Here is a 13,649-nt window from a genome sequence, read left to right as displayed (position 1 = left end):
AGCTGTTTACTTTTGACTGGCCGCCTGCGTCCGGCGTAGACATGTGTGTTCAATGTAGGGTGGAACGCACGTTTACAAATGCCATAGCAACCGAGCGGGCACATCTTTAATATAGCGCTGCCGTAGACTATATTATCTGCACAGCCGTGGAGTTGGCCAAAGGCTGCGCTGCAAGAGCTGGATATCGAAGACCGCGACGTGCGCCTGAAGAAGAGTTGCAAAGCAATGATGTCATAGTTTTAAGTAGGAGCCATGGGAGAGCATATGGTTCGTACCCGCTACCGAAAGGAAGTGTTGCTTTGTTATGAGCAGGCGGCGCTGTAGCTGGCGGAAGAGGAGGTCGCCCAGCCCAGTGTCTCTTCGCCTGGAATAGAGAGAAGCCGAGGAGAAGACGCGAAAACGGTGGGAAGACAAAGCTGCTACAATGGCCGCAAAATCCGACGGGGTGCTAAAGATGAAGAAGAGCGATGTAGCATTCACGCCTTTGCAGAATTCGGATCACTCAGGTTCGGTTCAAGGGCTCGCTCCGGGATCGCAGCCGGATTCTGGAACCGGAGAGGCGGACTTCGTCAACGGGGAGTCTCGGTGCTGTGGCTCAAATTCGACATGTCTCCGCCTTGGCAGGGAGCAGCAAAAATACACGGTCTGGGACTGTCTGTGGATCCTCGCCGCAGTGACGGTTTATTTCGCGGATGTGGGCACTGATATTTGGCTTTCTGTCGACTATTACCTCCGCCGCGACTACTGGTGGTTCGGGCTAACGCTGTTTTTCGTGGTGCTCGGCTCGTTCTCGGTGCAGGTCTTCAGTTTCCGATGGTTCGTCCATGATTTCAGCACCGAGGAGAGCTCCGGAGGCGGCGGGGGAACGGCGAGCTGCTCTCACATGGACGGGAAGCTCCTTAGCAGCTCCGCTTCGCACGGAGACGTTGGAGCCCACCCGTCCACGCCTCAAAGACAGGCGTCCACGACGAGCAAGAGCAACACCACGAGCAACAGCAGCAACAGCGCTACCGCAGCCCGGACTAGTAAGACACGCTCAGCGTCCTGTTCCCTCTGTATCTGGCTCTTGCAGTCCGTCATTCACATCCTACAGCTCGGACAAATCTGGAGGTGAGTTTGAGCAGCGCTTTATTGTCAATGGTACTTGAGGTTTGAAGAGCGGGGTCGTCTATTTACTCCCCACAGCACGTATTTTGTTTAGAGCAGTGTGGTTGAACAAGCTTGTTCTTGAGTTTGGACTGGTAGACACGTTTAAGGCCTACACTCACACTGTGGAGGCTGGAGAGCTGATTTAACATCTTGTTAACCTCCTAATCACAGTGTGATTGCAACACAATAAGAGAAGCTTTTGATTTGTAGATAACCTGACTTAACAGAATGATTTCTGGATTGAACTGAGCTTGACTGACTGTACGGTTCGTGAGAGTTATAGGCACTCACTGACTCTTTCTATTAGCATCCATTATTTATGTAATTGAGAATAAACCTCATAAAGATATCCAAAGGCTATTAGTGGATGATTGATCATCTTGTATGAAAAGTAGCTGCAAATATTTCCCAAGTGGCATCTTACAGTGTGTGAGGTTAGTGGCTCACACATGGAATTGTATTGCTGGTCAATACTTTAGTTTAACACTTACATCTGTGACGGAAACAATGAAAAGGATCACCAAAACATATTCGGCTTCACAGACTCAGCTCATCGTGGTCTTCAGAAACCTGAATGAGTTTTGATCAGTATGTTTGATAGAGTGAAATTCCATTTACTCAAAGTCTTTGACCCCGAGGATTGTGTTTGGACACTGTCCAAACTGTAAAGCATGGGCAATTGCTGTATTGGAAGTAGGCCATCAAAGCCGTGGTCTAATAGTGATTGCATAGACGAGGTACGTTGTGATTAGCCTTAAAGACCCCATTATGAAATTGCACGCTGCTGTCATTACTTACACATGTGGCTAGAATGGATGCAATCTACTGCTTAGGGTTCTCCTCATGTATTTGTATCCATTGCACTTTGAGTTTGAAGAATGTTGCTCTGCGAGAGTTGCTAATTGAATAAAAGCCAGCAGTGGGAAAGCTGAATGGAATGACTTAATAGCACACTTCACAAAACTAGGCCACAACCACACTGCTGCAGCCCAATCTTTTTTTTTTTTTTCACATGGATTGGCTTTCTCTGATTTGGAAGGATCATTTCTTTAACTTATTCCTTTTCTGAGATTTTTCGGTGTCATTCTGGTGGTGTCACATGGTGTGTGGTGACGGGAGTGAAGCTGACACGGTTGTGCGGTTGTGTGCTCTCAGAGGGGGAGGATTGTTGAGACATGCGCTGCACGTGGCACTGTGCAAAAGGTTCACCAGTCTGGGGACGTCTCACAAAGCGAAGCAATTTAAAAATAGCTTGCTTCGCTAATAAAGTTCTCAATATTCAACAAAGGAATTGTGTCAGGCTGAGTGCCAGAAATGCTGTTTGATTGCGGAAGGCGAAGAAAGGTCTAAGTTTAGCTGTCATCTGCTGGTGTATGCATAATGATGTTTTCCTATAGTAATGTGGAGGGAAAACCCTCTCAGAATGAGAAACCCTAACTGTTGTGTTGCATGAAAACAGTTTTTATTAAAGCACTTACATATGACCTTTAATTCAAAGGAATACATCTCGCATGCATTAGCAACTTTTTTCATCTATGTGCTGAATCATGGCGTTCTGAAACAGTTCTTTATTTTTCCCATTGTAGTCAATATTTGAATGTATGTCATCATACATTGTGTGTCTCCACATCATTAAAGTATGACTATGTGACTTTACTGAGAACTGCGCAGTTGTTGTCATATTTTTCCCACTTAGGCACTGAAGCTAGATTTGGTTGCCAGTTCACCTTTTAGAGCTTAATCCTTTTGTGTACACACAATTGACTAAATTCCAAGAATGACAACAGCAATTAACAATCAGATTTATTCTTGAAAAATGCAGGTAGCGACAGCCACATTTACAAAAACGCTGTGCAGTGTGTACAAAACTGAACAGAACAAACAGTTGTTAATGATGTAATTAAATGTGTAGCAGAGATGTCTTTTCTGTATTTACAGAGCAAGAAATCACAAAAAAACAGGGTAGGTTTAGGTCACTTTTTTTTTTTTGATGGTCCGTTTGTTGAATTTGAGTTACATTGCATCTACGTGGCAACTAATTCTCATTAGATTATAAGTAAACTGTTTGGTTGGGGTTAGGGTTAGTGTAAGTTGACATGTCCTTACAAAGTTTCTTATAGTCAGTTAAATGTCTGATGAAGGAGCAGTATCAACAGATATTAAGCAGAGAGTCCACTAATACTCAAATGGACCATCACAATAGAGTGTTACCGTAGATTATAATATAGAAAAGGAACAATAATCCCACAATAAACTTAAACCCGCAACCTGCAGCTGCCTGTTTATTAGCTCCATAAATTGGATGGCTTCAGCCCAAAGATGCTTAAAAGACATTGTTTGAAGTGCTTTGAAATGTGCATTTTTTATTTTATGTTTGATGTAATCTAAACTGAACCAGGAAGGCATCGAGTAGCCATAGGGTGTGTCTCAATCAGCACCCTTGTTCAATAGTCAGTTCACTGATCAGGGAGTCAGCCATTTTAAGTGCTGTCTCATTTGCAGAATTCTTCCAGTGCACTGAAATGTTCTCACGGAAATCAGGGTGCATCGATACGCATTATGCGCCCCATTAACGGAAGTTTGGAAGAGCAAAATATGAATTGTGTGGCCCAAATCATTCAATTTAATTAAAAAAAAGTATAAAAAATTACATTAATGAATATAGCTAAATACTGTATATTAGGAACAATAATTGTTCAATGGTTGAAATAATGCTGGTAAATGAAACAATCTAATTATTTATCTGTAATGCACTTTTAAAAACGTAGTAACATTATTATATGAAAACGATTGGTTCTGCTGTTGTTTAGAAATTCCAGTTTTGATGTTGTACAATGAGGACGTCCTCGTGTCACACTCAGTGTGTCCCAATGTGTAGTGAACCAAGCTCATCACTGCCCTTACAGTGCCTGAATTTGTGCACACGACCTACTGATGAAGGACCTCGGGAGCTTGGGTGATGACTGAGATAAATCCATCGAGTAGCTACTCCCATTAACAAATAACAAACAAACAACATATAGTATTTCATTTTTATTAAAGCTTTGCCATTGAGAGTAGTTGAGCTCAAAAACATAAAATGAAAAGCAATGAGAATGGAATTGGAAGTGTCTTGAAGGGGGTAGGACATGGCAGATATTAGAGAGCATTTGATTGGTATGAGGTGATGTCAAACAAAAGTTGATCCATAGGTGTAAGTGACAAACTGCAAGATTTGGATGTTTTTATCCTCTAAATGCAAGTTGGATCACTGTTTTGGAAGACACTAGCTTAAATATATTCTTAAAACTAACATACTGATACATCTAAAAACGTTATTGTTATTTCACAGGTACTTTATGTGGACATAGCTAGGCATGGGACGATAATCGTTTTCAAAGTATACCGTGGTTTGGAAAATTCAAGGTTTTAAAGATGCCAAAACATTTGGTAATACTATTCCTAAAGTATGTGTACAATTTTTTTTTCATTTAGGTTTTTTTTTGTTGTTTTTTTTTTAAGTTTTTTTAGGACAACAGAATCTCTAGCAGAAAAAATATCCAAAAATGCTGTTTAAATGGTAAAGAAATCTGTGTTTGTGAAACACATGAAGACAGCAAAAGTCAATCATTTATTTGAATTATTTAGCCTGATATGTTTACTGTTCCAAAATATTTCAAATGTTTCCCAAAATAAAATATATTGTGTTCAAAGGGGAAAAAGTTTTTTTTACATATTGTACATAATAACAAATTGTAAAGCAGTAATCACAATACTGGGTTCCCGAGAAACTGTGATATTTTTATTCAAGGTTATCGTACCATCAAAATCTTATACTGGCCTATGCCTAGACATGGCAACATTTTGAAAGTGTGTTTTTTGAAGCAACTTAGATAAAATTGTAAACTGTAGTGAGACTTTGGTCACTCTAATGTTAGTGTGGGGAAAAATAACAGATGCCCAACATTCAAGATCCCAGGAAGTTGCTCTGGTTATCACAATTATCAGATTGTTACCACAATCACTGCAGTTTTAGAAGTGATCTTAACCATTGTAAAACAGTAATTTAGAGTACTCACTTCCGTGTCCTCTGTACCATCTATTTTCTCATGGAAGCTGCCCAATTAAAGTCAATAAATGTTAACTATGTTATAACAGATTTTTAAACTAAAAAAATAATCGTACTATTCAGTTTTTTAAAAAAATGCTGAGCATTTAGTATTAAATTACTACTGAAAAAGTCCAGGTAAATTAAATTAAAGCGTAATTTTTTTAATTAAATGAAAAAAAAAAAAAAAAAAAATTATATATATATATATATATATATATATATATATATATATATATATATATATATATATATATATATATATATATGTAATGGAATCCCTAACTGATATAAATTTCTGTTTATTTTTAATCTAAAATGATCAGCGCTCAAATAAAAATGATATGCAAACATGTAAATTGGAAATAAAGCAGATTTTACATGTCTAACTCCTGGCAAACCAAATACCTTTTCAGTGATCTGTCAGAATCAGTCCTGACTCTCATACCCATTTCCTGAGTATCTAAATATAAACCACACTATATCCTCTATACTGTATGTCTTGCAAGATAATTTTTTTAACTACTTGTAATTAATTAATCCCTTATAATTTTGAAAGCTCTTCATCTCTGTTCCTGCATGTGGAGTCCTGCTGATTGCGAGCTACATGACTGCACTGCAAATGAGCATGAACCAAACAATTGTATACTTGCCACTTGTTGTTGACTGCATGCTGTGTATACGTATGCATGTGGGTCTGAATAAAGCATTAAGCATCTGTAGTCATGCAGGGTGCGCTCAGGGTGTGCTCAGGCTTTATGCTGGGGTTATAATCCACGCCTGTACTTAACCAGATTTTTCCACTCATCTGGTAAAGAATGTGAATTGTTGTGAGTGCAAAATGGCAAACAAAAATTACTTTTAAAGTATTTGGTAAATATTCTAATATTAAAATATTCTTATGCTCTAAGTTAGGGGTGGCCAATCCTGTTCCTGGAGATCTACCTTCCTGCAGATTTCAGTTGCAACCCTTATCAAACACACCTGTCTGTAATTATCAAGTGGATTTCAGGTCCTAATTAATTGGTTCAGGTGGGTTTGATCAGGGTAGGAGCTAAACTGTACAGGAAGGTAGATCTCCAGGAACAGGATTGAACACCCCTGCTCTAAGTGTACCACACCTAATGTGGTCAATGTTTGTATTGTCATAAAACATAAAGGCAAAAATCTGTAATCATGTTAGTATCAATGCTGAAATAGTGTATGACGGAAAGCTTCTTCCCTCAGACTATCAGACTGATGAACACTTAACACACCCCACACACCTTTTCATTGTACATATCGCTGTCAATCTTACATTGTCCTGTTTTTTGTTTTTTTGGCAGTATGCTGTTGTATTTTGCACTGTCGTTGTATTTGCACTGTCTGTTTTTGGCACTGTCTGTATTTTGCACTGTCATTGTCTGTAGATTGCACTGTATTTTGTACTGTCTGGAGCCAGCACTTAAGCTTTTCACTTATCATAGCACACGTGCTGCTGATGATGTGACAATAAAAGTGATTTGATTTGACCAAATAAATAATCCATGTTTACAAAAATAAGACAGGAATTAACTTCATTTCAAGGGTTTTTTTCAGGTTGATATAGCAGTGGAGTACAATCTTCGTTTTATCTATGTTTGTTAACATTGTTAAGATGTCACATTTGTTTTGTGCAACAGTAAAACATAGCTATGTTCACTTTGAGAAGTTGTGATACTTTCGATATAATATAAAACATATTGGGATGGATAAACATTTTAAATATTGTATTGTCTACTCTATTGAATATCGCATTATATATCATGCTATCACATATTGCACTTTTCTTCAACATCGCAAAGCGCTTAATAATATTAACAGTAAATGTCTGCTATTCATAAGCCTCCACCTTACTTAAACATTTAGAGCTTGGCTGTGCATCTACAACTGTAGCTCTATGTGTGCCCTGTATTCTGTATTAAAAGCTCAGAGAGCTCATTTGATAGTTTTTACAGTTTGACAGTGAGTCTAACCAATTCTTATCTTGATCTCCTCCATATCATTTTAAAATATAACATTTTTATATTCAAATGGATTTGATACATTTTGTGGTCTGCAATGACTTGTGCATATTTATCCAGCAGCCAGCTCTCTGCAGCTCTCACATGGTCAACTACTAAAGCTAAGCAGGGTCCTGGAAGAGGGTTAGTGGGGGCAGCAGAGGTGGACACCTTGTTGTCTGTGTAGGTCATGTTTTATTTTAAAACCTATGAAAGTTATTCAATTTCTTTGAGAATTAAAATCTCTTTTTTTTGTATGATCAGAGACTGTGTAATGTTGTAGCATTTTGAAAACTGTTGCTGCGGCTGTTACCTGTTCCAAGATGGTGGACATGTCAATGGGCCAATTTATCTATGCAACTATATATCTTGGTGTCTTATTGACTACGTTTACATGGACATCAGTAATTAAATTATTTGTCTTAATTTAAAAAAAGAAAACAATAACATTAAAGTGTTTACATGAGTTGCTTTCAATATTACTTTCATGCTACGTTTTACATGTTAGAGTACATAGTTCGACTTATGTCATTATGATATGATTGGACGCTAGCTTCCACCAGCATTTCACTCAACAGTTTGTGTTTGTCATTTCACCATATATGATTTTGGGCATTTCATTTTTTTTTTTTTTTTTGCGACAAGTTCAACTGCATTTAATTACTCACACTATGCATGCAAACAGATGAGGGTGGATACAAAGTCTCAAGCAACAGGCCACTTCTGCCATTTCATGAACTAACTTTTCATTCATGCCCCCACAACAAAGTCGGAGGTACTAAATCAGTAATGACCATGTAAATCAATAATGACCATGCCCTCTAGCATCTGTTGCTAGAGCACCTCTTGAGTAAGAAGTGTGAGGTTTACCTGCATAGCACTTCGCTATCTGGTCTCCGCTAAACCTCACTCCCATCCCAGACCAACCCCCACATGAAACTCACCATTCCTACTGCGCCCATCCCGTTCTGAGCTGAAATCAAACTGGCAATTCTTTGTATGGGAGTCAGTTGCTCTAACGAAGAGGGTAAAGACCATGGCTTCTAGCGTCTGTTGCTAGAGCACCTCCTGAGGTCAGAAGAGGGAGGTTTACCTGCATAGCACTTCGCTATCTGGTCTCTGCTAAACCTCACTTTCATCCCACACCAAACCCCTCATGAAACTCACCGGTCCTACTGTGCCCATCCCGTTCTGAGCTGGAATCAAACTGGCAGTTCTTTGTATGGGAGTCAGTTGCTCTAACAAAAAGGGGTAAAGACCATGGCTTCTAGTGTCTGTTGCTAGAGCACCTCCTGAGATCAGAAGAGTGAGGTTTACCTGCATAGCACTTCGCTATCTGGTCTCTGCTAAACCTCACTCTCATCCCTGACCAGCCCCCACATGAAACCCACCGTTCCTACTGCATCCATTCCCTTCTGAGCTGGGAGTCAGTTGCTCTAACAAAGATGGTAAAGACCATGGCTTCTAGCGTCTGTTGCTAGAGCACCTCTTGAGGTCACAACGGGTTAGTGTAATAGAGACCATCTAGCTAAGTGCTATGAAGGTAAACCTCAGACCTCTAAAGGTATTCTAGCAAGAGACGCTAGAGGCCATGGTCTTCATGTAACTCACCTGACTTTACTGCACCCATCTCGTTCTGAGCTGGAATCGAACCGGCGATTGTTTGTATGGGAGTCAGTTGCTCTAACAAGGAGGCTACGACCATGGCCCCTAGCATCTGTTGCTAGAGCACCTTTTGAGGTCAGAGTGAGGTTTACCTGTTTTGCACTTGGCTAGCTGGCTTCTGTACCACCCACGCCCCTAAACCTCACTCCTATCCTGGACAAGCCCCCACGTTTAACCAACCAGACCTACTGCAGCCATCCCGTTCTGAGCTGGAATCGAACCGGTCAATCTTTGTTTGAGAGCCGGTTGCTCTAACAAGGAGGTTAAAGACTATGGCCTCTTGCGTCGGTTGCTTGAACACCAGAGCGTCATTGCAAAATGTAGCGGAAAGTACTATAAATCGGTAATAGTTTGATTGCAGTGTTTGCATGTCTGTACTGCACTTCAATAATGTGACTAAAATAGGAATACTAGTACTCGTCTTAATTTGACTTCTGTTTATTTCAAGTACGACCTTAGTCGGATTAACATTTACATGATAGACTCTTAATCAAAGTATTGTCTTAATCATATTAAAATCGTATTATTGTTTTTTATGTAAACGTTCTCATTGTCAATGTGTCTAATTGTAATGTTTGGTAAAGTAAAAAACCAGCAAACATAAAATTCAAGCAAAATTTTACATTCCAATTAATCAATAGCATCATTGAAATCACCTCGTAGTAGTGAACAGGCACTTCACAGCCGTTGATTTTGCTTATCTAGCACATTATTAATATTAATATTGATTCAACACAGAAACATCAACAGTGTTGGACTCTATTGTTGACGAACATTGCCAAAGATGGATGATAACTGCTTGTATGATGATGAAGCCATAAAACAGGGTTCTTATCTCTCCTATAAAAAGGCTTCCAAGTGAAAGCTCTCCAGTAAACTCAACCCTGATATCCATAATATGTTAAACATGGAGATTTATGCCAATGATTGTGATTTCATGTATAGTTATGCAAACAAATGGCAGTGCTAAAACAGTCCATTTCTGTTTAACTCCATTCATGTCACCAATGCTCTCACCCACACTGTCTGTCAGCAAGAGTGAAGGCAACATCTAGCCTATAATTTAAAAGCAAGGCAGCGGGTATCTGCAAAGAGGGTCTACGTACGTTCTGAAGTCCAGAATTTATACTTCAGGATCAAATAAAAAAAAGGCTGTCACACTTATGCATACAGAAGAGTGCACCTGATTTCATAAGCGCTCGTTTAATTCTGCTCTTATTTTGAGCTGAGATCTGTGAAGTGCGTTCTCTGAAAGATGTCAACACACCAGTCAGCCGAGTATTAATAATCAGATGTTTTTAATCACATCGCACTTGCCATGAATTACACTCAAAGCAAATCAAAACAGATACATCTAAATGACTCAACAACACACGCAGCTGTATACAGTAACACTTATGACAACACAATGAACAAAAGCAAACATAAAAAGGAAGAAAAAAACACTCTGTACTAGAGAACAACCAACAAAGCAAAAATATAGTCATCCTTATTGAGTAAGCCAAGCTTGAGGAGCTTATTATCACACTTATTAGTATCACAAAATGAGAAGGAAATGATTGGGATGACTTCAGCTTGGTTGTATTAAAGTTAAAGTCTCTTAAAGAACAAATATTACTCCAGGGTGTCTTGAAGTGACTCTCACAAGAGAGGTAAGAGAGATCAGATGTGTGTGCTTGCTTGCAGCCAAGTTATGAACTTGTAGTGAGAATTTAATTTCCATTGAACTGTAATGCACATCGGGCCTTCCGACAAATCAAACATTTAACAAAGCTCGGTTTAGGTGCTGTTAGCAGGGATTCCACAGAGACATGCAGGAGGTCATTTCATTCCATTACAAACACAGAACAGCTGTTTTCACTGAAGCTGCTGAAGACTTTGCTACCGAAGCTGTGATAGAACTCAGAAGAATGCAGTAATACAAAATTATTAGCCCCCCTTTGATTTTTTTTTTCCTTTTGTAAATATTTCCCAAATGATGTTTAACAGAGCAAAGATATGTTTACATTTTTATCTATAATATTTTTTTTCTTCTGGAGAAAGTCTTATTTGTTTTATTTTGACTAGAATAAAAGCAGTTTTACATTTTTTAAGAACCGTTTTAAGGTCAAAATTATTTGCCCCTTTACACTATTTTGTTTTCGATTGTCTACTGAGCAAACTATCATTATTCAATAACTTGCCTAACAACCCTGACCTGCCTAGTTAACCTAATTAACCTAGTTAAACCTTTAAATGTCACTTTAAGCTGAATAAAAGTGTCTTGAAAAATATCTAGTCTAATATTATTTACTGTCATCATGGCAACGATAAAATAAATCAGTTATTAGAAATGAGTTATCAAAACTATTATGTTTAGAAATGTGTTGAAAAACATCTCTCCGTAAACAGAAATTGAGGAAAAAAATAAACAGGGGGGCTGACAATTCAGGGAGGCTAAATCTGACTTCAATTGTATATTAAAAAATAGAACTTCTTGCTAGACTGTGGCTACTAGGGGTGTAATGGTACACAGAACTCCCATTTTGGTACATTCCTTGGTTTTATAGTAATGGTTCAATCAACACAATCTAACTTTTTGATTTAGTGGCTAATTCATATGAATTTGTCCAATCTCGTTAGTGCAGTTTAGTACTCAGGGGTTTGCTCATCCCCCAATGACGATTGGGTTTAGAGGCGGCGTTAGGTGCCATGCCTCCTTTTTAAAATATTATGTTTTCGTTCGACTGAACTTGTACATATGAATTCGTACAAATTAGCCACTAAACTGGCAAAACATAAAATACTTATGTTTCCTTGTGAGATCAGGCTGGGTTCCACATTGTCAGAAATAAAGGTACGCGAGCGGTCACTGGGGTGGTACCTTTTTAAAAGGTACACATTTGTACTTAAAGGGTCCATATTGGTACCTTAAAAGTATACATTAGTGCCTAAAATTTTTAAGAGAAACACTTTTGTACTTTTTAGGAACTAATATGTACCCTTGAGGTATTAATATGGGCATTTAAGGTACAAATTTGTATCTTTTGATAAGGTATCACCAGAGTGACAACTCACGTTCCTTTATTTCTGAGAGTGCATATGTGGTTTGGTACAACAGGAATAAGCAGCAAATCCCCAGAGTTAGCTTTTTTCTGTTTATTTTGACCAGGTAGAAGTGTTTAGTATCACAATATCAGTCTGAATGTGACAAAACACTAACTGTAAGTACTTAAGTACAAAATAAATAGAATAATGGAAAATATTTATTCATTCATATATTTTCGGCTTAGTCCCTTTATTAATCTGGGGTCCCCACAGCGGAATGAACCGCCAACTTATCCAGCATACGTTTTATGCAGCGGATGCCCTTCCAGCTGCAACCCATCTCTGGTAAACATCCATATACACATTCATTCACACTCATACACTACGAACAATTTTTAGCCTACCCAATTCACCTGGACCGCATGTCTTTGGACTGTGGGGGAAACCGAAGAACCGGAGGAAACCCATGCAAGCGCAGGGAGAACATGCAATCTCCCCACAGAAACGCCAACTGACCCAGCTGAGACTAGAACCAGCAACCTTCTGGCTGTGAGGCGACAGCACTACCTACTGCGTCACTGCGTCGCCTAATGGAAAATAAACCTCTATAATTAGGAGACTATGTCTGTATATTAAAATTGGTTAAAACTGTATTAAAATGTTCCTCCAATCTTCTCCTTAAACAACAGAAAAACAACAATTGTGCATTATATTTAAGATTCAATAAGCTTCAAAACTGAATCCTCTCAATGCCAGCATCCATCCATTTTCTGTCAATGCAGAGCAGGTCTGTTGTCAACTTGTTTTCAATTACTAGCTGTTCTTGCGTGAATATAGTAGAGGTGCAGCAATACAGATTCTCATGGTTCAGTTTCAAAAGGATTTAAAAGCTTTTATTTTTATAAACAGCATGGATGTGAATGCGTCATCTGCAATAGGATGCTCTGATTAGCCGGTGTAGACATCAGCACATCAGTTCTGTACATGTTTTTTCCGTCAATTTTCCTTTTGCATTTACACAAAAGAACATTCCGGCGGTGGTGAAGGTTTTGATTTTAAAGTCTTGAGTCTTGCATCTCACATTTTTACACTCCTTCTGTCTGAATGGCCCCTAAAGCCTAATTTATACTTCTGCATTCTGTTTACTTATTTTACTTTAGGCATTTCTGTGTGGAGTTTGCATGTTCTCCCCGTTTTGGCGTGGGTTTCCTCCGGGTGCTCCGGTCTCCCCCACAGTCCAAAGACATGTGGTGGTGAATTGAGTAAGCCTAATTGTTGTGTATGTGTGTGAATGGGAGTGTATGTGTGTTTCCAAGTTATGGGTTGCAGTTGGAAGGGCATCCGCTGCATAAAACATATGCTGGATAAGTTGGTAGTTAATTCCATGGTGGCGACCGCTGTTGAATAAAGCCGAAGAAAAATGAATGAATGATTTTGGGGATTTTTTTTTTTTGTCACAGTCCTCCTAGTCAGTTTGATAATATTAATAATTTTTATATTTTAATTTAATAGATTTAAAAAAATTATAATTATGAATACATTTAGCTTCATTTTCAAACCATATAGCTTTCATTTACACACATGCAGCTTAAATCTTCATAATATGTTAATTTAACATAGCTTTTTTATTATCAGTATTGTTAAAAGTGAGGATATTATTTCACTTTCAGAGCTGTGCTACATATTATTTTTGTATTGAC

The 13,649-nt window shown here is 38.6% G+C and overlaps 1 protein-coding gene across 3 annotated transcripts in view; it reads left to right on the top strand.

Annotated features, from left to right (window-relative positions):
• xkr4 (XK related 4) overlaps positions 1 to 13,649 on the top strand; it is a 109,807-nt gene continuing 96,158 nt past the window's right edge. For 2 of the 3 annotated variants that reach the window (NM_001012258.2, NM_001077752.2), the window contains 1 exon segment: positions 1 to 1,110. In NM_001012258.2, coding sequence (NP_001012258.2) covers positions 425 to 1,110 — 686 coding nt within the window. In that variant the 5' untranslated portion in view covers positions 1 to 424. 3 annotated transcript variants of the gene reach the window in all.

The sequence above is a fragment of the Danio rerio genome, chromosome 2 (genome assembly GCF_052040795.2).
Source record: "Danio rerio strain M-AB ecotype USA chromosome 2, GRCz13ab, whole genome shotgun sequence".
Lineage (NCBI taxonomy): Eukaryota > Metazoa > Chordata > Actinopteri > Cypriniformes > Danionidae > Danio > Danio rerio.
This window is presented reverse-complemented; position numbering and strand designations above follow the sequence as displayed.